The 24,328-nt window shown below is 46.5% G+C and overlaps 1 protein-coding gene across 1 annotated transcript in view; it reads left to right on the top strand.

Annotated features, from left to right (window-relative positions):
- GRIK3 (glutamate ionotropic receptor kainate type subunit 3) overlaps positions 1-23,998 on the top strand; it is a 107,663-nt gene extending 83,665 nt beyond the window's left edge. Inside the window, exons 11-16 of the mRNA XM_056509341.1 lie at positions 6,292-6,515; positions 11,631-11,749; positions 13,472-13,689; positions 20,269-20,491; positions 20,965-21,215; positions 23,726-23,998. Of these exons, the coding sequence (XP_056365316.1) occupies positions 6,292-6,515; positions 11,631-11,749; positions 13,472-13,689; positions 20,269-20,491; positions 20,965-21,215; positions 23,726-23,920 (1,230 nt within the window). The 3' untranslated portion in view covers positions 23,921-23,998. The remainder of the gene's footprint in view (positions 1-6,291; positions 6,516-11,630; positions 11,750-13,471; positions 13,690-20,268; positions 20,492-20,964; positions 21,216-23,725) is intronic.
- Positions 23,999-24,328: the final 330 nt, after the last annotated feature.

A 24,328-nucleotide genomic window follows, 5' to 3' on the forward strand; every position in this document is an offset into this window, starting at 1 on the left:
TGTTTATGTCAAGCCTTAGAAAGTGAAATTGCAGCCAGATGGGCCCTTCCCATGGTGTGGGGAAAGGAACAACCATGGACACTGCAACAGGCAACACAGAGCTTGTTTCCCACCCAGGAGGAAAAGTGTTCAAGACAAAATTCACATCAAGTTGGAGTGATGAACACAGGGCTGCCCACATCCAGAGTTTGATACCTGTGTTCAGCATCTCCTTCTCATAAACAAATCAGAATTTTTCAGGTGGGAGCATAAAGCAGGCAGGATTTTGTGAGGTCCAAACACCCAGGACAGGATTAATTCAGTGCAGAAAGTCATTGCATTGCTGAAGACTCACTCAGTTCAGGAGATGGAGCCCCTGGACTGCTGTGACACAGGTGGGCTGAGCTGGTGTGGGCTCCCTGAGTGACCTGTGCAGAGCAGGGAGTGCTCCTGGGGGGCAGTGAGGGGCTAGAATGGTGATTATTACTGCTAGGAGGGCCTGGGGGCTGTGGAAGTGACAGACTCTGCATGCCAGGGATCAGCCAACTCAGCCTGAGCTGAAATTTGGAGAGGAGGAGATGGGCAAAGCAAGGGGCACCTGTCCCTTGGGATGGCCTTCAGTGGGCTGGAGGTGCCACTCAGAGGAGCAGGGTGAGGGTGGCAGCATGACAGCAGTGTCTGGGGGACTGAGATGCTGTCACCAAGTGGGTAAATCCCCAAAAGTTGTCACCCCAGAGGTAAATCACGTGCTGGGACAGGTGTTTACACACTGAGCACTCCAGGCTTGATGCAGTCACGGATCCTCCCCCTCCTCTCTCTCTGATCCAGACATGCCTGGCCACAGGCAGGGATGCCTCAGGCTATGATCCTTTGTAAAATCCCTGTGTCTCTAGTCTGGCCTTCAGCATAAACAGGAAAAGCAGCAGCAATCAGAGCAGCCCAGCACGACCCTGCCTGCCAGGTCCCCAGCAGCAGCTGCAGCTCAGTGCAGCCCTGCCCTCTGCCTCTCACCTGCTGCTCCTCCCCAGCCAAATTCTGCCTCTTTGGAGGAGCTCAGCTCATTCCCTGGAGAAGCAGCCACTGCTCATTGCCACCCCTCTGGCCATTCCTGCAGAGGAGCCTTGGTCAGAAGGGCCCAGAGAGCTGAACTCAGGTATTCAGGGAGGTCTGGGGAGCCCAGAGGAGCTCCTGAGCCCTTTATTCATAACCTGACAACTGCCAGACCTCCTCCTTTCAGCAACAGTGAGCTGCTATTGATGTTTATTCATAGAAATTATTACTGATACAAGCAAAGCTCCACTGCACACTGCAGCCCATCCGTTCTGATTTATAAATTCCAGTTGTCTGGCAAAGCAATGCCTGCAAATCTTCCCTATTGTTTGTGGGCAGAATCCCATAAAACCAGCAGAATGAGTTGTTCTGGACATTTTGCACAAACTTGTTCACAAATAAAACTTGTCTTCTGCTGCCACAGTGCACATCACATTGCCATTCAATCTGAAACTTCAGGTGGGAATAAAAGAGATGTGGCCAATCCTGGGGTTTCTAATGGAAATCCCTGCCAGTGGTAACTGTAGAGGAGTTGCAATATCCACCCTTAGGGACGATTCCTGACAGCTGATTTAACAATTCCATAGCAAGTGGGCATTTACTGACAGTAAATTCTGGCAGAAATACATATTGCACCACACTGCCAGCTCCCCACTAATGCTCCTGAACTGGTGGATGTTTCCTCTCAAGTGTCATGGACTGGGCTTCATTTGGATGTCACTGGGCTAAGGATAAAGAAGAAACAATTTCACTGGGTGAAGTGTCCTCCACCTTTTGTTTAGACACTGCAGGACCTCAGTGTTGGGGACAGGATGGAAATAAGCCAGAACAGCTTTTCCTTTTGTGCTCAGATCATTATTGGGTGGATTCATCACTGGGACATACTCAGGGATGCAGATGAAGGATCTGTATGTTGGGAGGCTCAGTTCTCTCACATTCTCACCACATCCCTCAGGCACAGTTAATGGCAGTTCCAACTCTGGAGATCTTCCTTAAAGTGAAGATTATAAAAGCCTCAACATGGCTCTCATTCCTCCCCTTCAGCTCACAGCTAAGTTTTTCCTGCTGACATCTGTTCTTAATTCACCCCTAATATTTAATAAATCCATCCACAAAAATTATGTCTAAATTAGGACTGAGGATGCAGGAGCAGCTGTTAATCAGAGAGTTAACACTGACCCTGCTCTCCTTGAGCATCCCTGCTCCCAGTGACTGCTTCCCTGTCCCTGGGCAGGCACTGGGCTCTCACAGGGCACTCTCTGAGCTGCAGCAGAGCCCTGCTGCCTCAGCTGTGCCTGTCCCTGCATCCCCAGGACACCCAGGGCTGCTCTGCTGCAGGGAAAGGTGCAGGATGAGCCTGGAGGGGGACAGGGAGCAGGAGCAGGGCAAGGAGAGGAGGAAGCAGAGATGGGACCCAAGGCAGAAGCCACAGCAGTGGCAAGAGGGACCAAGGGATGACAGAGCTGATGTTGCCAGACCTGGATAACAATTAAATCAGTAAAACACACACACACACACACACTATTTCTGTCTCTCAGGCAACACACACATGATTAGTTTATGTAAATACCTAACGCAGATTGGCAAAATAAGCACAGAGGCAGCTTATTTTCCTGAATAAATATTTGTCTGGGTGCTTATGTTGTTGGTGGGCTCTGCCATGACCAGCCACTGCCCACGAGTTGGCTCTGGCCAAGTTCAGGCACTGCAGGATTCCCACAAGGGCTGTCCTGACCCACAGGCCACATCTCCCTGATAAGTGAGAACTTGGAGATGAAAGCTGAATATCTCTGCAGTGAATCCAACCATCCCTGAGCTGAGCACCCAGCCAAGTGAAACGCTGTGACTGGGTGAATGAGGAGATCCAAACCCTTGGAGGTGTGTTGGAGAAGTGTCTGCACTTGATGTGTGGCTGCCTTGGCAAAATTCATCTTTTTGGCCTCAGTTCAGCAGAACACTTAAGAACAGGCACAAGACTTGGAAGGTGTGTGAGCTCCAGTAAAACAGAGGTGTAGGCTTAAGTGGTTTTGCTGGACAAGGGTCTTTAAGCCACTGGCACTTGCTCTAATTCCTCATCTCTAATAAAACCCACCTGACTCTGTAACAGCACAAGAGTCAGGGCTGAGCAAAGGAAGCAGCCAGAGTCTGGTAATTGACTACCCAGTTTGGAATGTCAGAGCACGACAAATCAAGGCTGCACCCTTGGTGGGTTTGATTTAGATCCTCTCCGTCAGCAAACCCTTAATTAGAGGCCACCTTCAGAAAAATCTGCATTGGTAAAAAGGATGTGGAAGTGCAGCCCTGTGCTGCCTCTAATTGCCCAGGACACACCCCAGCTCTGGCTCCTGGATCTGTGCTCTGTCCTGCCTGAATGTGACATTCCCTGCAAGGACACAGGGCTGGGAGCTCAGCACAGGAGCTGCTGGAGTGGCACAGTAAAATTTAATGTCTCCACAAAGAGCAGTTGGATCCCTGGGCATCCATGCAGATTTTTCTATTTTCTGTGGTAAAGCACAAACTCCAGACCATTCTTCAGCTCACTGTGTCATTCTGACAAATTTGGCTGAGGATGTCTCAGCCTGGCCATTGCCAGCGAGCTCTGACCACAGAACATTTGCTCCCTCCTTCAGAAAATCCCACAGCCAAATCCTCCAACATCTTCTTTGCTTTTCCCTGGTGAGTCAGGACACCCACACAGAAGTGATGGAGGAAGGAAAATGCTGCATTTTTTTCTGCCATTCCTGCAGAACTTGTGACTGTGGGGAGCACTAAGCCAAAATTTCCAGGTATGCTGCAAGGTGGTGGGAGCAGCCAAGCTCCAAACCTGCCAGGATGGTCCCAGGGATGCAGAACATCCCCAGCTGAGGGTGGGCAGCCACCAATGCCCATCCACTTCCAGCCCCCTTCAGCTTCTGTCCATGTCACCACAGCCACAGCTGGCACAATGGGCTCACTGCTCCCATTTTCCACAGGTTTGACAAATGCCAGTGACTGAGACGGGCTCTTCCTGTGCCAGGCTGATGTGAAAATGTATTTCCATTTGGAAAGTGAGAAGGAAACCAGCCAGGGCGCAGCTGGAGAGCCACGTTAGGACAAAAATAAATCATTTTTACTCATGTTACATGATTCCTGAAGGCCTCTGCTCAGCTCTAAAGCTGCACTCATTGGAGGGGAGTCCCATACACAAATGGGCAAAAGCTCATGTAGAGACTCTTCCTAGAGTAGAACACCCAGATTCCTCTATTTATAAAAATTGCACTGACTTCCATCAGAGATTGGCAAGGCCAAATGAAACCATTGGTACAACCTTTACCCCCAGCACAAGCCAGGGATCTGCTCTGGTTCCTACAGAACCCCCAGTTCCTGCTAAAGCAAAGTATGTTCCAGCCAGTATTGATTTAAAGTCCATGAATAATGACAAATCTACTGTATCTCTAGGTAATTATCACTCATGGGTAATTTAGAATTTTAATTTTCAGAACCAGATGTTAAATAAATCTCTGCTGGGCTCCTGGCATGGGGGGAGGTTTCTGCTCAACTTCAGAGCTGTGATTTATGTGTCTGTGCTTCCTCAGAAGTTCACAATCCCAGAGAATGATTTGCAAAGCTCAAGCAAGGCTGGTGATACTGAGGAAACCTTGGATGTATTTACTTGTGGCTTTTCAGAACCTGGATGAGTGTTTAATGAGAGGGATGAACTCAGCTCTTGACCAACAGAAAGAGGGTGTATGTGGTCACTCACTGGGCTAGCACAGAAATTAGTAACTAACAGAGGTAACAGAAACAAACACAATTCACCCCAGTAGTGCTCCATGCTCACACCAATATTAATTATTGGTATATAACAATTAAACTGGGCCCATTATTCTGGACATTCAGGTATCCCAAATCCTTCACCCTGCTCCATGCCCATACCAATATTAATTATTGTTAAATATATTAATTAGAATAGGATTGTTATCCTGCTCCTCACCCCAGTAATGCTCCATGCTCACACCAATATTAATTATTGTTACATAACAATCAAACTGGGCCTGGTCTCCATTTGGTTGTGCTGGATTTCACAGCAAACATCATACCCCCAACATCTGTATTTCACAGCAAACATGATACCCCAACATTTGTATTTCACAGCAAATATTATACCCCAACATCTGTATTTCACAGCAAATACTGTGCCCCAACATCTGTATTCCACAGCAAACACTGTACCCATCACATCTGTATTTCACAGCAAACACTGTGCCCCAACATCTGTATTTCACAGCAAACACTGTGCCCCAACATCTGTATTTCACAGCAAACACTGTGCCCCAACATCTGTATTCCACAGCAAACACTGTACCCCTCACATCTGTATTTCAGAGCACTGTGTCCCCCAACATCTGTATTTCACAGCAAACATCATACCCCCAACATCTGTATTTCACAGCATACATGATACCCCCAACATCTGTATTTCAGAGCAAACATGATACCCCAACATCTGTATTTCACAGCAAACATGATACCCCCAACATCTGTATTTCAGAGCAAACACTGTGCCCCCACATCTGTATTTCAGAGCAAACATGATACCCCCAACATCTGTATTTCACAGCATACATGATACCCCCAACATCTGTATTTCAGAGCAAACATGATACCCCAACATCTGTATTTCACAGCAAACATGATACCCCCAACATCTGTATTTCAGAGCAAACACTGTGCCCCCACATCTGTATTTCAGAGCAAACATGATACCCCCAACATCTGTATTTCAGAGCAAACATGATACCCCAACATCTGTATTTCAGAGCAAACATGATACCCCCAACATCTGTATTTCAGAGCAAACATGATACCCCAACATCTGTATTTCACAGCATACATGATACCCCCAACATCTGTATTTCACAGCAAACACTGTGCCCCAAACATCTGTATTTCACAGCAAACATGATATCTCAAACATCTGTATTTCAGAGCAAACACTGTGCCCCAAACATCTGTATTTCACAGCAAACATCATACTCCCACATCTGTATTTCACAGCACTGTGCCCCCACATCTGTATTTCAGAGCAAACACTGTGCCCCAACATCTGTATTTCAGAGCAAATGTGCACCAATGTTCAGCAGGAGGGGAAGCCCCAGTGCTGCTCTTTGGGGGTTTTTGGCCTGTTCCTGTCCTGTCAGAGCTGTGCTGTCCCCAGGGGGGTGGGAACACCCTGGTTAGTAACTCCTCCCTCCCTGTGTCCCTCCTGTGTGCTCCTTGCAGAAAGCTGACCTGGCCGTGGCTCCCCTGACCATCACTCACGTCCGGGAGAAAGCCATCGACTTCTCCAAGCCCTTCATGACCCTGGGGGTCAGCATCCTCTACAGGAAGCCCAACGGGACCAACCCCAGCGTCTTCTCCTTCCTCAACCCTCTGTCTCCTGACATCTGGATGTACATCCTGCTGGCCTACCTGGGGGTCAGCTGTGTGCTCTTTGTCATAGCCAGGTAAGGGCTGCAGCACCACTGAGGTCCCCTCTGCTCCATCACCATGGCCTGCTTGTTTTCACACACTCACACTATGGAAGAACTTTAAAATGGATTTTTTTTTTCATGGTTTCAGAACTTTTGCAGCTTTTCCATCTCGTCAGCACCTCCAGGTGCATGAAGAGTATTCTGCTCTGTATCATTGCCCATTCATGCTCCTGTTTGGTCACTGCTCACCTTTCCCAGCCCCTCCTGGGTCCTGAGCTCCCATCTCCCACACCATTTTCCATTTCTGTCCCTGATCCCTCCACCAGTAAAGCTCAAACCTTTCCCTGTACCAAAAGAATGGAGAAGCTGTTGCTACGGATCAGACAATGTCTGTTTACAAAATTAATATGCATCTAATTATCATGTTTAAATCCTCTATGTTTAACGGCAGAATTTGCATACATTTGCATGTCTTGTTAATTCCACAGGGCCTTTGATGAGACACAGTCCAGGGCTGCTCTCAATCCATGATCACACCTTTGCAAATCAAAACAAAGCACTTGCCCCCTCCTGCAGGCAGCTGCCCTCCATGACCACACAGAGCCCTCAGTGGAATATTTTGTATGAACACCATGTCCAGAAAAGATTCCTCAGCCCACTCTGCAGCTTGGTGCTCATCTCTCATTATTTCCAGTTGAATTTGTACCCGTGGGGATTTCAGAGCCCTCCCTGCTGCCTTGGTCTGGGGGTCCCTCTTCCCCCAGGTCTGCTGTGCTGCAACTTCCACCAGAAACCTTCCTCCCTCATCCACTGACATCAGAGAGCCAAAGAAAAGCTCAGGTACAGAACTGGAGCGAGCAGATTCCATTAATCCACAATTTTCAGCATCCCTCAGGCCCAGTGGGGGCATTTAGAGCAGATTTCCTGTGTTCACTCTGTCATATCCTAATTACACAGAGCAGAGAGTGAGCAGGGCATGACTGCTATGAGCACCTGCAGTGCTCACATTAGGAGCTCGGTTTTTTTCAGCTCATAATGCCCAGAACCAGCCTAAATTGTCCAGACTCACTTTCAAAGCTTGTTAAACGTGCATGGTGAGGCAACCACCTGGTCCCTCCAGGGTCAGAGCTGGACACTGTGTTTTCCTCTCATTGAGTTTTCCTCTGAGCCTCACCCAAGGGTGTCAGAATCACCAGGTGCTGTCAGCAGCACAAGACTCCTCTGGGAGAATGGACCCAAGGTAATGATGAGCAGCAAAATCCTGTGATGGCTGATAAAAGCCTTGGCTGTCTGTCCTGCCACCCAGGCAGGGCACAGCTGAGTGGGCTCTGCTCCCACAGCACCGCTGCCTTTGATGGCACCAGGCTGCTCATGTGCCCTGCAGTGACAATTCAAACACCATTTCACATTTATGAGCTTGTTTTTCGCTGCTCATAATGGACAGATCCAGCCCAAATTGTCCAGATCCCACTTTCAAAGCATGTTAAATGTGCAAATTGTATCTGCACATGAAACACTGCAGAGAGGCTGCAGGAAATTCCTTTCCCCTTTCCTTTCCTTTCCTTTCCTTTCCTTTTTCCTTTCCTTTCGCCTTTCCTTGTTCCTTCCTTTCCTTTCCTTTCCTTTCCTTTCCTTTCCTTTCCTTTCCTTTCCTTTCCTTTCCTTTCCTTTCCTTTCCTTTCCTTTCCTTTCCTTTCCTTTCCTTTCCTGTGAAATCTCTCAGTCCCACTTTGCACAAACAGGGATGTCTGTCCAAGCACAGCCTTGGCTTTTGGCTGATGTTGAAGGATGAAAACCTGAAGAACTGTGGCTTTGTCTCAGGTTGTATTCTGAAATGAGGCTCAGCATCCCCCTACATCACATCAGTTATGATGTAATAGAACAATTTTTCCCTATCAGGCTATTTTTTTGGACTAAATTCAACACAGAAATACTGCAATTAGTTTCTTTTTCATGTTTTGCTCCTGACATTTCTTCTGTCATCCTATTCTTTCAAAGAACACCGAGTATTCAGAGTAATTAAAATTCCACAGGAATGGTCTTTTAACACATAGAGATGGAAAGCAAGAGATTTCACAGGGAAAATATTTATTGCATTCAGAAGTAATGGAAACAATATCTGCTTTTGACCCCAGCAAGGCCCCTGAAATCCAATTCTCATAAGAAAACCACAACCATAATAGAAAAACCTTAATTCAGAAACATGAGTCTTCTGAACTAGGCACCAGAGCCCTCTGCTCGTGCCATAACCATCGGTCACTGCCACTTAAAACAGACTCAGGAACTATTTAGAGGCAGGCAAAGGATGGATTTGGTCCATCTGTCATTTTAATCAGTCTTTCTTTGCTGTTGATGGAACCCCTGCTCCAACCCCCAGCCCCCAGAGAGCCACCAGCACTGGCTGTCCCCACAGGTGACACCAAATGCCACCAAACCCCCCTGGCTGCTGGCCAGCTTTAATCTCCATCCTAACTGCAGCAAGGACTGGCTCATCCTTTGGAAATTCCTCTGGAGACGCAATTTAGACTCAAAAGTATTTTGTGTCAGATCTTTTAGACTTCTTCAAAATGCTTCAGTTTCCCTGCCCATAAAAAAAAAAAAAAAAAAAAAAAAAAGCCAAAAGAGACAGGAGAATGATGCTAGTTTTTGATGAAATATTTCTCAGAGCCCACTGTGCATGTGAGGATGAGGGAAGGCAGCCACAGAGACTCCTGAGCTCCCCCACTTTACTTGAGCTCTGGCTCTAAGGGGTCAATGAGCTCCTCTCCCTCCTTCCCTCATTTCCTCTTGCTCCCACTAATGGTTTCTCTGCTCAAGCACTGGAGGATGTTGCTGCTTTGCAGATTTCTGAATATTTCTCTGTCATTTGAGCTGCACCAGTGGGTTTTTGCTCAGACCTTGAAGTTCTCCAGCATGTCATCTTGCCAGGCTCATTGATCTCACCCATTCCCTTTCTTTCTCATAGTCAGCCCAAAAAAGTTTTAATCTAATTCCTGAACTGTGGGTTTGTCTGGCAGAAAGGACCAAGACACCAGTGGTGCCCAGGGTAATCTTTTCCAAGGTGGGCTGTGCCTTTTCCATCCTCAGGGAGGTTTTGCCTTGGCTTGGAGCACTGACATGTCACTGGTTTCAGTGCCAGGAGGTTCCTGGCACAGAGCTGGGGCTCTTTTCCAAACAAATCCAACTGTCTGTGCGGGGGTCTCCGGGATTCTTTGTATCGGGGTGGACCATGGGGGACAAAACTTAAACACTTTGTTGAAGCTAAAATTTATAGTTGCAGTTTATTATAAAAGAACCGGTTGGGGCTGCCCGGCACAGCCCCAAACAGGATTAAAGAGATAAAGGGGGAGAGAGAGAGAGAAGAGGGAGGGTAAAGAGAGAGTAAAAAAGGGTGTAAAAAGGACCAACTTCCCACTTACAATACAATCAATCTTCTTCCATGATGAATATTCTAATTTCCCAGAACCAATCTAATACAAAATACAAATTCTATAGCATTTACATACAGCCTATAGGAATCCTTATATTAGCATAGTGTGCTACATTTTAAATTCTAAGATCTAATCTTTGGACCCTGGCAAGTCTTTTTGTGACCTTTGGAGTTGCTCTCTGGCCGAGGGTATTGTTTAATCAAGAGGGGATGAGCTTCAGGGGCCATCCTATTGTTTCATGGTTATTCAGTAACTAAGACTTAGCATCTCAAATGTGGCTTTCATTTCAATTTTGTTCATGGTTTCTATATTCCCAGAATCTGAGCATTCATATTTGCAAGATTCCTCTGTTTCATCTTTTCCAACATGTCTGAGAGAGGGGAATTGAGCCACAAACTTTGTCCTTGGGGTCTGGTGGGGAATTACAGAGGGAAACATCTCCTGATACAGGCTGTGGGCTGGGCTGTGAGAAGGGGCTGTTGTGAATCTCCAGGGATTCCAGAAGGAAGCAGAGATGATAATTAATGCCTGGTTCAAAAGCAATTATACCAATCATGTTTTTAATTTAATCTCTGCAAAATTTGGGACTCTCAGAAGATGTAAATAAACAGCTCTAAAAATATTAACATCTCTCCTGTTGAGCATCCTCCCCAGATCCTGGCTAAACGAGCTCATTCCCAGCAGTGCTTGCCTGCCAGTCTTGGGCAGAATTTGCTGAGATATTCCTGGGAAATCCCTCAGTCTTGTTCCAGAGCTGCAGGGCTCCATGGAAATGCATCCCCACAGGGAATAAGTTTCTCCCACTGCCCAGCACAGGGCCAAGTTACCCACGTCAGTGCTCTGCCAGTTCCTGTTTGTCAGGATGGTGGAGGATTCTACCTCTCAGTGACCTGAATCCCACCCTGATTCCCATGTGCATGGGTGGGAGAATCTCCTGAAATACCAGTTTGTCCCTGCTCTTGCTGCAGAATCACCGAGGCTTCTCCCCTCAGTCAATCAAAAATGCCATTTTTCCCCATGTTTTTGAACTTTTGCATACAAAAGGTTTTCTTTCATGAACCCTATCCCATCCCATCCCGGAGCACCCATTTACAATATAATAAATCTTCTTCCATGATGAACATTCTAATTTCCACTAACCAATCTAATACAAAATACAAATTCTATAGCATTTACATGCAGCAGCACCAGAGGCACTGAGACTCTTTTTTCCAGTTCCTTTAGGGTCATGTCCTGCCACACCCCAATTAACTGATGCCTTGAGATTTCAGCAATTTAATTTTTCAAATCCTGCACTGCAATAGTGCATGACTCTAAATTCCATATAAAGTGTGAATTACTGTCTTCACATTTTGGTCAGAGAAAACAATCCCTCTAGACCTGAGGTCTAAGAACACCCTTCAGCCTCAGGTCCCAAAAAGTGCAAACAAAAGTGAATTGTGAGGGGGGAAACAAACTGGGGGTGTATTACTTCATTACCTGAAGCTGTAATTGGAGAATTAACCCCTGATATGTAAGTGGAGCAAACTTATATCTGCCTGAAAAATTCGTGACCACTCATCTTGGGTGTAGCCTCTGACTTTTGGCTGCCCCAGGTGTATCTGTTAAAAGCCTTTAATAAATCCCCACTTTTATTCTCTTTATAATCTTGTCCAGGCTGTTTTAGGCAGCCTGTCCCAGGCTTCCTGACGAGCTCCTGTTTCCCTGTGTGCCCCAGGTTCAGCCCCTACGAGTGGTACGACGCCCACCCCTGCAACCCGGGCTCGGACATCGTGGAGAACAACTTCACCCTCCTCAACAGCTTCTGGTTCGGGATGGGAGCGCTGATGCAGCAAGGTAGGCTGGCACCCACCTGCTCCAAGGGCTTTGTAATTCAGAGTTTGTTTGGGTTGCAGCCTCCCTGCTGGCCCCTGAGCACACGCCCAGGTGCTCTGAGGAGGAGCAGTGCCTTCATCTCCCTCAGCTGCTTCATTCACCCACACCCCACTGACTGCAAATTCCTATTTCTGCTAATTCCAACCACCTGTTCAGTTTCAAGATCTCTGACCCGGCTCTCTGTTCTAAATCCAGGGTGTCTTGCCCCCCTTTTTCCCCCTCCCCTGGTCATTCTGAGATGCCCTGAAGCTCCCCCAGCCCAGCAGAAATGTGAGGAGCTGCCCTGGGAGCCTCTGGCCAGCAGAGCTGTCAGTGGCACTGGTGTGAGCCACCCCAGAAATGGGATATGGATGGGATTACATCCCTGTGTGTGAATGGAACAGAGAGATGGAATGAACAGAGCAAATCTGCTCAGAAGGCAGCAGGGGGGGAGCCTGGGAGCAGCTCTGACTAAGGAACGAAATTCAGCTGTGATCTAATTGCAGAAAATCCAGGAATAGAAATAAGTGGAAAATGTCAAACGTTTGTCACACTTTAATTTACCGTGTATCAGTGGTTGTAGCCAGACAGCAAAGGAGGCACAGCCTGGGCTCAGGGGCAGCACAGAGCTCCTGCTCCAGCTCCTCTGCTGCTGGAACAGAGATTCCTCCTGGATCCTGCACCATGGACAGTGACAGTTCCCAGCAAGAGCCTTTAGCAGGATGAATCATCCCTCTTATCAGATGCTGATAAATGAAAAGAACTATATTCTTTTTAACTCAATTCTGCATCTGAGAAGAAAAATATTTCAAAGCCAGGCTGATGTCACAGCATCCAATGCATCAAAGGGCCGGAGATGGAAGAGGGAAGAAGCAGAATCTTGAGGAGAACCAAAGCACCCTCAACATCCAGGACTCCTCCTCTTCCTGGAGTCTCCTTGCTGCACTCTGAGGGAGGAAAACTACACCCCATGCTCTGCTTTGATGCCACTGCTGCCTGAAATTGCTTTGCAAAGCCCAATCTTTGTTGCACATTCCAGGCTGATAAATCCTCTGAGCACAGCTGTTTCAAACCCAAAGCTCTTGCCTGGCTTTAAAAGGTGTTTTGGGTGATTACAAAAATAGCACAACCCATTTAGCCCTTCATGTCTGCTCAATAAAAGTCATTTCAGACCCACTACACCTTTTATGCTGTAACATCTCCTGCTTCCCCACTTCTGACTGGTATTCAAAGCCCTGGACCCTGATAGTTCCTTTCTCTCTGTGTTTGATTTTTTTAAAACCTTGTGTATTTGAACACACTCCCCAGAGTGAGTCTTTTGAAAATAATCTGTATAAAAGCAAAGCCCCTTTTAAATGGCAGAACAAAACACTCATAAAAGTTCATAAATAACTTGCTATTTAAATCTCATAAAAGCAGCCCAGTTAATTACTTCAGTTTGGATGTTTCCTGTAAATTGGGCACTGTACCAGAGGTCAGTAATCAAGGAAGAGGGTTTTTCTGCAAATGCTACAAAAACCCCACTGATGTCCTAGCATGCAAGATAATTTGCCTGAAAACCAGTTGGCTTTAATTGCTTTGCTGTAACAGTTTTGACAGCAAAACCTGATCACATATATACATGTATATAAAATGTACATATGGATGCATTAAACAGCTCCTTCCCCTGTATTTTCTCTCCCTCCCTTCCCTCTCCCACCCCAGGCTCAGAGCTGATGCCTAAAGCCCTGTCTACACGGATCATTGGTGGCATATGGTGGTTCTTCACCCTCATTATCATCTCGTCCTACACGGCCAACCTTGCAGCCTTCCTGACCGTGGAGAGGATGGAGTCCCCCATCGACTCTGCAGATGACTTGGCAAAGCAGACAAAAATAGAGTATGGAGCAGTGAAGGATGGAGCTACCATGACCTTCTTCAAGGTGAGACCAGGCAGAGGCTTTCTGCCTTCCAGGCAGAGATGCCAGTGGGAGCCAGGACAGAAATCCAGAACTCCCAGGCTGCCCCTGCTGCTCCTTCCACGCAGCTTCTTTCATCTCACATCCTGCCCAGACTCAGATTGTCACCCACCTGAGCCCCACCAAGCCCTCCCTGTTGTTAACTGAAGTCACAGTGACAGAATTTAACTGATTTTACAGCTTTGCAGGCTCTACCTAATCTTGGCTCACACACCCTGAAACGCAGCATGTGCCAAGGTGCAGCTTGTATTAAAGCCCTGCAGTAAAATCTTATATTCCCTAAAGCATCTTCCCCATTTCCACATCTGACACATCTGCCTCTGCCAGCACAGCCCCACAGAGCCCCCAGGCTGATCTTCAGGGACAGAGGACAGCCCAAATTAACCCACAGCTGGACAGATGTTGCAAAGTGCCCTCCCTGACCAGCATTTTTTACAGCTGAAATATCTTTCTTGTCCTTCAGGTATTCATATCAGTGTAATCCAGTTTTATTAACCTCTGAGATCCAGGGCAAGGTAACACTACCAGTGCATCACAAAGCAATTGCATTAATTTCTTCTATTTAAAGTATAATTAAATTCAGAAGTCAGTCAGATTCCACCGTGGCTTCAAAAATAGAAAGAAACTGAGAGATGTAAAATGACCTTTAAAACCACTGCTGGCCTGTAAAAACCCAGTTTAAAAAGAGAGAGAATAAAGGGATAGAAATGAGGGGTGATTAAGGAATTATCACCCTGGCAAGGAAAGAGGCTCAAAAGAAGATTCCAGGCTCTGGGTCAGGAATGGGCTCTGGCTCCTTCCCCCTCCACCACCCCAAATTCAGAAGGAAACACAGTGACTAACACAGCTCAGCTTTACCAGGCAGGTTGTGCCTGGTGCTGCAAGATCTGAGCAGGCACAGGGTGATGGCAGCTTGACAAGGCCTGAGTGGTTTAATTGGCAAGACTCATTAAAGGAATCCAACAAGCTGGATTTTAATAACAGAGAGAGCACTGCTCCTGTGCCACTTCCCTTGGCTCTGATCTGGCTGAGGAGCCACTGTCCTCCCCAAATCTGTGTCCTGGCTCTGACAGGCAGCAGCAGAGGTTGAGAAAGAGCCACACAGGGGTTGGTTTGATCTTTGATGATGCTGGGGATGCCCAGTTTGCCTCCTGCCATGGAGCTGGGCCAGGCATTCTGTCCATGGCACAGCCAGATGCAGGGTGGTGCCTTCCAAAGCTTTATAAAGCTGGAGCAGGCAGCAGGGAAAGGCAGGCTGTGACTGTGTGCTTCAACTGCTCTTTCCAATACGACTTTTATATGGGAATAAAAGGAAACTGTCTCTTTTAACAATCATCAGGACACAGTATATTTATTGCTTCATATCATTATCCATCAGAATCATACTTCAGGCTCCTAACAGCCTTGGCATGGTTTATTGATGCAGAGTATTTTCCTTTTCCCTTTTTATTATCACTGTTGTGTGGAGATGAATTCTCAGGAATGTCCCCTCTGACAAGGGTTTCCATTCCTGCAGCACCCACGGGGGATGCTCTGCTCACTTGTCCCTTGTGCACAGAGGGACGTGGCAGAGCCAGGCTTTGTCCCAGCCCCCTGCAAGGTCCTTGCAGGGTAATTCCTGTGTGATTTTGGTTCTGCTCTGTCTATGGGGACACCTGTAGCAGCACAGAGCTCAGTGTCAGCTGAGGATCCACACTCCCCCAGATGGGTGGCACTAAGGAACAGCACATGGCTGCTCTCCCCTTCCTCTGCTCTGCTCCAGGGCCAGCCCAGGGCTCCAGCAGCATTCCTGCAGCTCTGGGCACACTGGGACAAAGGCTGGTGGCAGCACACGAGCCAGGATCTCACCTGCTCCGTGGATCACCTGCTGTGCTTGGCCCCAGGTGCTCCTGGCTCCTTGTGTGGCTGCTCCCAAAGCCATTCCCTCTCAGCAGGGTCTCACTCCTCCATCTCTCCCTGTTAAATCAGCTGCAAGCTGCTCACTCCAGGCCAAGCTGAGCACACCCTGCAGCCCCTCTGCCACAGCCCTGGATCCCCAGGAATGCAGGAGAGCAGCACCCCAGGCTGGTCTCAGGGAGCAGTGGGCAATGGGAGGAAGAGGAGGAGGAAGGCTACACTCTGTTCCATGAGGTTGTTCCCAAAGTACTGACAAGCTCTCTGAGCCTGTGCAGAGCTCACCAGGGACTGCAGAAGGTCCCAATGGAACCAAGACCCCTCTGGGACAGCCCCACAGCAATGGATGCTCTCCCACCAATTTTGGCCCCATGCAGCAGAGCAAACCAGCCACAGCAAATGGGAAGAAGAAAAGAGTTTTACCAACCATACTGGCAGATTTTGACTTTATGGAAAGAACTTTGGAGAAGTTGTTTACTCCCTGGCAATGCAGATTGAGTTACAGGAATAAACACTGATCAATTAATTTAGGAACAGCATCCAGAGTTCATTACAACTCATAAATCCTTCCCATCCTGCAGAGGATGCTGCCTCTCTGAATGGAAGGCCAGGTCTGGGTGTGAGTGTGTGTATGTGTGTACACAGATACCCACTCTTACAGAAATGTTAAATCCTCAAGACTAAGTATCTTCACTTGGTGGAAATCAATTTATTTTTTCATACAGGCTGGAATTGAAAAATCTTAAGCCTGAAAGTTCCTTTCTTGCCAATTTGGCTGATAAAAAAGCGAATATGTCTTGGCAAGATGCCTCGTAGGGGCTCCTCTAAACGATTCCATTAATTGATTTGGGTGACTGGCCCTGCAGAGCTGCTTATTAAAGGTGCCTTCTGAGCTGTGACTCTGAAGAATGAACTCGGAGGCGTCCTCGGTGTCGCTGTGCTGGGAGGGGCTGGCACTCAGCTTTCACACACACATCTCATTTAGCACCGGCTCAGGGTGATTAGCATGCGGAGCACAGCAGATTCTGTTTATCCCGAGCAAATCAAGCTCCACTCTCGTGAGTTGGAGGGAGAGATGTGGGCAGGAGTGGGGCTCGACCCAGCCCTTGATAATCAGCAGTATCTCCTTTATTCCTGCTGTCTCGGAGCTCCTGACACGGGAAATTCTCTGCCAGGAAGAAGCCAGACCATTCATCTTCATGCTTCAGAGCACCCAAGCAGCTCCTCCTCATCTGCCTTTGGCAGCAAAGTTGTCACTTTGGGGACCCTCTGAGGATGTGGGACACAGGGGGGTCCCTTTACCCACAAACAACTGAGATTGCTGCTTCTGAGAAGCCCATAAATGTAAATCTCTTGAGAAGAAATTTACACCTAGCCACAGCAAATACCAGATCAGACCAGTAACTAACCCCAGCAAGGGTTTTTTAAGGTAAACTATGGTAAAATCAGGGGCCCAGCAGAATAAAATGTACACACAAATAGAGAACACAAAAAAAATCAGCAAAACAAACACAATTTAAGGTATTCTTTATTACTAAATCACTCCTAAGATGGTTTTGCTTATTTCTATGGTGTGGTCCTGGCTGACAACACCCAAATTCCCATCAATAAGCAAAGCCTTTGCAATGTATTTGAGAGGAGGAAAGGAAGAAATGAACTTTTCCTTCAACTACAAAACATGTTTTGTGGCCTGATTGGGTGTGAGCTGGAGCAGGGACGCTCCTGCCCTCGCTGTGCTGTGATTTGGATCATGACTGACGTGGCTCTCACAGCTGCTTCCAGGTTTTTAGCAAATGATCAGCCTGCGAGGGCTGTGCTGGGAGTCACAGCTGGGGAACTTTCCCTTGGGAAAGCAGCTCTTGTTAGGCTGTAGAGCCTGGGGCTGCCCTGGGCTGGGCTGGGTGGGAGCTGCCCTGGCAGCACCAGTGCCCTGCCCTCCCTCCTGCAGGGACTCCCGGCTCATCTTCCCTGCTGGGTCTGCGTTCCTGTGCCCTGGTCTCTGTTCCTGCTGCTCACCAGGCACGAGTGAGCACTGAGCAGCAGCCCCATCCTCCTGGCCAGCCCTTGCCCCAGCTGGAGCAGTGCTGGACCCCTGGCAGGGCTCAGCACAGCCAGCACTCACAAATCTGGGCTCTTCCTGCCACCCCAAACACAATTAAGTGCCTTCAAGCTGGCCAGGAGCAGTGATTTAAGAGAAGAAGAGAAATGTGGTTTTTCTCTTCCGTGGAGCCTTGTCTCATGTAATTTCAGTTGTCTGAAGAGGTCCAGCGCCTCATGCAAGTCCCATTTGCTTCACTAAATGCAGCCTATTGATTTTTTGCCAGTTTATTTTGCTCTGTGCTCTAAACTGGGAGAACACTGACGTTAAAAACTCTGTGTCAACACCCAAGGAGCATTAAATGCAGAAAGAGAAGAAGAGAGAGGGAGAGCCAAGGAACCCAGAGGCCTCTGATGTGAACTATATAAATGTTAAACAAGTCCTTATCAGCCAGCTGAGCACACGATTCATTTCAATTACCCATTGTAATGTACAGATATTTAATAATCCTTTTGGAGGCTACATTTCTTGCTGCTCTTTGAGGTTTGATAGATGCCACAAATCTACCTTACAGGCACTGGTCCAGATTTTCAAGCAAGGGAGATAATCCTGCCTCTTGAAAGAAGTTTGCTCCAGCACATCCACTGCTGAGCATTCATAAAGTGGATTATAACCAGCACAGGGTTTAATGGAGAAGAAATGAATCCCTGAGTATTTCAGTGAGGAGAAGGGGCCCACAGGGTTAAAGGCAGAAGGAGTAGCCTTTGTTTGAACAGCACTTCATTACCCAGCTGTGGGGTGATGAGCTTTTGTTTAACTTTTGCTAAACATGCTGGAATGAAGGAGGTGGATGGAGCATTTGGAATACAAAGCATTACCAGGGACTTCCAGCTACCTCACCATAATTCATGGTGGTTTTATCAGAAGGAGCTGTGCTGGCACATTTTGGGTGATGCTGACAAAATGAGGGGGAGCTGTGGCAGCAGCAGTTGGGCTGGGCTGGGGCTCCATCTCCTGCTTCCTCCTGGAAGGACAGAGACCTGTGGAGAGAGAAACGACAGAGCTGAAGGCACAGCTCTGCTGCAGCGACTCCTGGTGCAGCTGCTGAGAGGCCACCCTTGTTCCAGGCACAGCACAGGGACTCAGCTGCCCTCTGACTATCAGCCAGCTCCAGGCTCACCCAGAGCACAGTGGAGGAGGAGGTTTGGCTGGCCAAGCTGCCTCTTGCAAAATAAGAAGGCAAAAACAGATCTAGGAAAAACAAGAAATTGGGCAGAAAAGAAGAATGGTGCATAAAGGAGCTGGCAGCAGTGGGAGCACAAACCTCAATATCAAATAATGAAGCTTCAATACCAAAGTGCTGTTTCAGGGCTGGTCTGAGGGAGAAGCACTGACCCACAGGAGAACTGGGACCAGCAAAGGGGCAGGAGGACACTGCTCTGCCTGTCTGAGAAATCTTCCTAAAGTAATTTCTGACCAGCAGTCCCTTCTCATGGCAGGGGAAGGAGCAGGATGAACTCCAAGGTCTGTTCCAACCCAAACCATTCTGGGATTCTGGGATTCTGTGACTTTTGTGATGACTGACAGAGACAGCTCAGAAGGTGCTCGTAGATAATGATACTTTTCAAATGTTATGGCAAGATGTAAAATAACCATATTTCCTCTCACTCAACACATTTTCCAGAAGAAAAAAAAACACATTCACATGAATAGCAAGCTAGAAAACACATTCTTTCCTTTTCAACAGAATGTCTGCTGATAGTGAAAGAATATCCATGTTTATTTTTAGCCGTAAGACAATCTTCTTGAATATCTCTGTGCTTCTGTTTACGTGGGTATGTTAAATCTGTTTGGCAATTGCACATATCTCAGAGGAGACATGTTTCCTTGCCATGCTTGAGGAAAGACAAAAATATGATAGTGTGTAGAGAAAACCACATCCTCCAAAACTCTCTTTGTTCTCCCTGCACGCAGAAACATTACAGGCTAAACAAATCCTGGTTAGGAAGTGAACACATTTCAGCAGATCTGCCAGTGGCCTGGGAGATGAGGGGGCCTGCAGGGCTTTGGGCAGGGTCTCAGCTCCACCTCAGCACCTGAACACGTGCACAGTGGGATGTTTGCTTGTCTCTCTTTAAGGCAACATAAATGCAAACAATGTTGGGCAGTGAAGGCATTTAAGACATAGTCCAATTGTGATCTGTTCTCAACTATTATTATTATTATTATTATTATTATTATTATTATTATTGTTGTTGTTATTTTGTTGTTGTTGTTGTTGTTTTGTTGTTGTTGTTGTTGTTATTATTGTTGTTATTATTGTTGTTATTATTGTTACTAATATTACTATTACTATTATTATTATTATTGTTGTTGTTGTTGTTATTATTGTTATTGTTATTATTGTTACTATTATTATTACTATTATTACTATTATTATTATTACTATTATTATTATTAGTAGTAGTAGTAGTAGTAGTAGTAGTATTATTGTTGTTGTTATTATTATTGTTAATGTTATTATTATTATTATTAACTAAAAATATACCAGCTTCCAGCAAATGGAGAATTCATTCTTATTTTGGGGCTGGGCGGGGGTATCGTTTTTCCAGAAATCCAAAATTTCCACGTTTGAGAAAATGTGGGCTTTCATGAGCAGCAAACCCACGGCCCTGGTGAAGAACAACGAGGAGGGGATCCAGCGAACGCTGACGGCGGATTACGCGCTGCTGATGGAGTCCACCACCATCGAGTACATCACCCAGAGGAACTGCAACCTCACCCAGATCGGGGGGCTCATCGACACCAAAGGCTACGGCATTGGGACACCCATGGGTGAGTGGTTTTTTCCCAGGTTGTTGATTTTCTCAGCTCCAGCCTGGATCTTTCCCAGGCTGGGGGATCTTTCTCAGAGACAAAACAAGGGAAGGTAGAAAGAAAACACAGACAGACACCTGGTGTTGACCACAGAGCTGTGTGATATTTTGCACAAAGCATGTTTTCAGAGAGGTGTTGCCTTCTCTGACCAATGAGTCTTTTCTACTTTGTTTTGCACAATCTCCCTTATATAAATGCCATGGCTTTTCAATAAATCACTCCTTCCTGCTGCTTGGAAGAGGAGTTGTGTTGCAATTATTCTTTCGCAATTACCAGCCTCACAGCAACACAACAGGGCAGCAAATTTCCAAATACCAAACTTCACACTCTCTGCGTTGAAGAGAGGTCTGAACTGCTCAGCCCAAGACAGGCACTTTCCCTGCTTGGTGGGATTTTTGTCCCTCTGTGCATAACCGTGTTCCCATCCCCAGGGTCACCGTACAGGGACAAGATCACCATCGCCATCCTGCAGCTGCAGGAGGAGGACAAGCTCCACGTCATGAAGGAGAAGTGGTGGCGGGGGAATGGCTGCCCTGAGGATGAGAACAAGGAGGCCAGTGCTCTGGGCATCCAGAACATCGGGGGCATCTTCATAGTGCTGGCAGCAGGCCTGGTGCTGTCTGTCTTCGTGGCCATGGTGGAGTTCATCTACAAGCTGCGCAAAACAGCGGAGCGCGAGCAGGTACCGAGCGATTCCCTCTGGTTCTCTGCACTCCCCTTAGCCCAGCCATGGAGGGTTTTGCAGGCTGACCCCACAGACAGGCAGGGGGCTGAGGGATCCAGCCTGGCAGCCCTAAAATACCATCCCCAGAGGATCACTGGTCTGTCCCTCTGACAGACTCCACTCGGGGGAAAGTCACGTCTGCTCTGATCAGGGTCATCTGCAGCAGCAGCCAGAGCAGGACACACTGGTAAGGTAGTGTAGAGCAAGCTGACAAATAAATCACTGAAATATAGACAGAATTCCCTAGGAGGGTCTTTCCCAACTGTTATATCCACTTGAAAACACCTTGCATGTTCCAGGTGTGGCTATCCATGCCTTCTCCCCAGCCCCATTCAAACAGGAACAAGTCAGGGCCCTCCAGGAAGCCTCTCACTGTTTTTCAACTCTGCCACACTCACAAACGCTGCCCATCAGTGGCTGATCAAGGTTCAGGAAACAACAGAACTGCTTTTATGTTGTTCCTTTTCCGTGGGTGTCCTGCTGCAGTAAATGGAACATGCACTTGTGTGCAAGACCAGAAATCAAAGCCAGCTGCCCTCGTGATGGACCAGACAGAGAAAGGAAAGCTGCCCAGGGCCAGGAGGGTCAGAGCCACCCGAGCCCCTGCAGGGATCACACAGCACAGACCTGCAGCTCTGCCTTTGTGCAGGGTTTAGCATGTCACAGGTACAGTCCCTGCCCAGGGAGAGGGGTCAGCCCTGCAGAGCACAGCCAACACCTGAAACAGCCCCAAACCCTGTGCTCACCCTCTGCTGAGCCCTTCCAGCCTCACTGCTCCCCCCTGGGCAGCAGAACACTGCAGCAGTAACACAGCATTTTGTCCCTGGTGCCTAAAACAGAAGGTAGACTAGATTAAGAGAATAAAAGCAGGTATTTATTGAAGGCCTTCAATAGATGCACCTTGAGCAGTCAGAAGCCTCTGAGGGGCTGCACCCAAGATGTGAGATGATCACAAGTTTTTCAGACAGATGAAAATCTGGACCATTTATATATCAGGGGTTAATCCTCCAATTACAGCTTCAGGTAATGAAGAAATAAACCCCCAGTTTGCTCCCCCAACTCACTTTTGTTTATACTTTTTGGGGCCTGAGACAGCGAGGTGTCATTGAGTCCCAGGCCTGGAGAGGAATTGTTTTGTCTGAATAAAATGGGAAAAGAGTGTCTGACAGGCTGTGGAGCTTTACAGTTACACACTAAAGAACTGCAGGATTGTGCCTGCTTGGGCTTGGGGTTTGCCCCGAGCTGCTACAACAAGCCTGGATAAGATCCCTTGAGGAGCAGCTTCTCCTGGTGTCTCAGGCAGATTTCAGCCACAAGGAACTCGGATGCAGCAATGCTTAGAGTTTGGGCCATCAGCTCTTACTGTGATTTCTGCTCAGCTTGCAAAGTTCCTTCTTGGCCAGCAGAGAAAGAGACTGAGAAAGCTGCATGGAGGTTCCACAGACACTTTATTTCTTCCACAAAGGGGTCCAGGCAGCAATCCAAATATAGAAAGTGCTAAGGGGGCTTTTGGGTGCCTTAAAAACAGACCAATAGCACAGGGGATTGTAAAACTAACCAGCTACCAGGGATTTTAGGTGAAAAGTGACCTATCACCTAAGGGATGGAAAATGGACCAATTAAATCACAAAGAGATAAAGTGGGGATCTGCAGAGGGGGTGAAATATTTCTAACATTAATCATTCTAAGGAAGCAATTTCTTATCTAAGGGATGATTTTCCAGGGGTAAATCATCATTTTCCCGTCAGGGTTTACAAATAGGATTATAAAATAAATTATAAATAAATATAAATTATAAATATAAATTATAAATATAAATTATAAATATAAATTATAAATATAAATTATAAACATTATATATAAAAATATATATTATATTATAAATAATATAATATTATAATAATTATAATATTATAATAGTATTATGATATGATATGATATGATATGATATGATATGATATGATATGATATGGTATGATATGGTATGATATGATATGGTATGATATGGTGTGATATGATATTAATTCTATTCTATTATATTATATTATATTATATTATATTATATTATATTATATTAATAATTATAATATATTGTATATTATAATAATTATAATATTATAATAGTGATATGATATGATATGATATGATATGATATGATATGATATGATATGATATGATATGGTATGATATGGTGTGATATGATATTAATTATATTATATTATATTATATTATATTATATTATATTATATTATATTATATTATATTATATTATATTATATTATATTATATTATATTAATTATTATAATATATTGCATATTATAATATAATATTATAATATCATAATATAAATAATATAATATATATAACATAAATCTTATATATAAAAATATAAATTATAAATATATATTATAAATAGATTAAAAACACAAAAGCTGAAGTGCTAAGGCATCATGCCCTCTGTCCCCAGCGCTCCTTCTGCAGCGCCGTGGCCGACGAGATCCGGCTGTCCCTCACCTGCCAGCGCCGGGTCAAGCACAAGCCCCAGCCCCCCGTGATGGTGAAGACGGACGCCGTGATCAACATGCACACCTTCAACGACCGCCGGCTGCCCGGCAAGGACAGCATGACCTGCAGCACCGGGCTGGCACCTGTGTTCCCCTAGGGAACGGCAGCACGGGGGTGGGAGGGAAGGAGCTGCTGCAGACAAGGCTGGATGCGCCCTTAACTAGGGAAGAATGGATTAAAAAACAACAAGAGAAAAATAACCAAGAAAAAAAAAAAAAAAAAAAAAAAAAAAAAAAAAAAAAAAGCCTGGTTTGTTCATTTCAAGAACAAGGCCTTTGCAATGCAGCTGCATCCGTCACCGCAGAGGAGCCAGAACTTCCAAGGACAGTAACGTGGGTCTTGGGGCTTTTTTTGTTTGTTTTGTTACTTTTCATTCTTTTTTTTTTGTTTTAATGCTTCGATCCTCCAGGCCTCATGGAGTCCAAGCACCCCCAGGAGTGTGATGTTTACACACCGAGACCGGGCGGAGGTGAGGCAGGACTGAGCGGGCGAGGAGCACGGCAAT

This window comes from Oenanthe melanoleuca, chromosome 23 (assembly GCF_029582105.1).
Source record: "Oenanthe melanoleuca isolate GR-GAL-2019-014 chromosome 23, OMel1.0, whole genome shotgun sequence".
NCBI classification, from domain to species: domain Eukaryota; kingdom Metazoa; phylum Chordata; class Aves; order Passeriformes; family Muscicapidae; genus Oenanthe; species Oenanthe melanoleuca.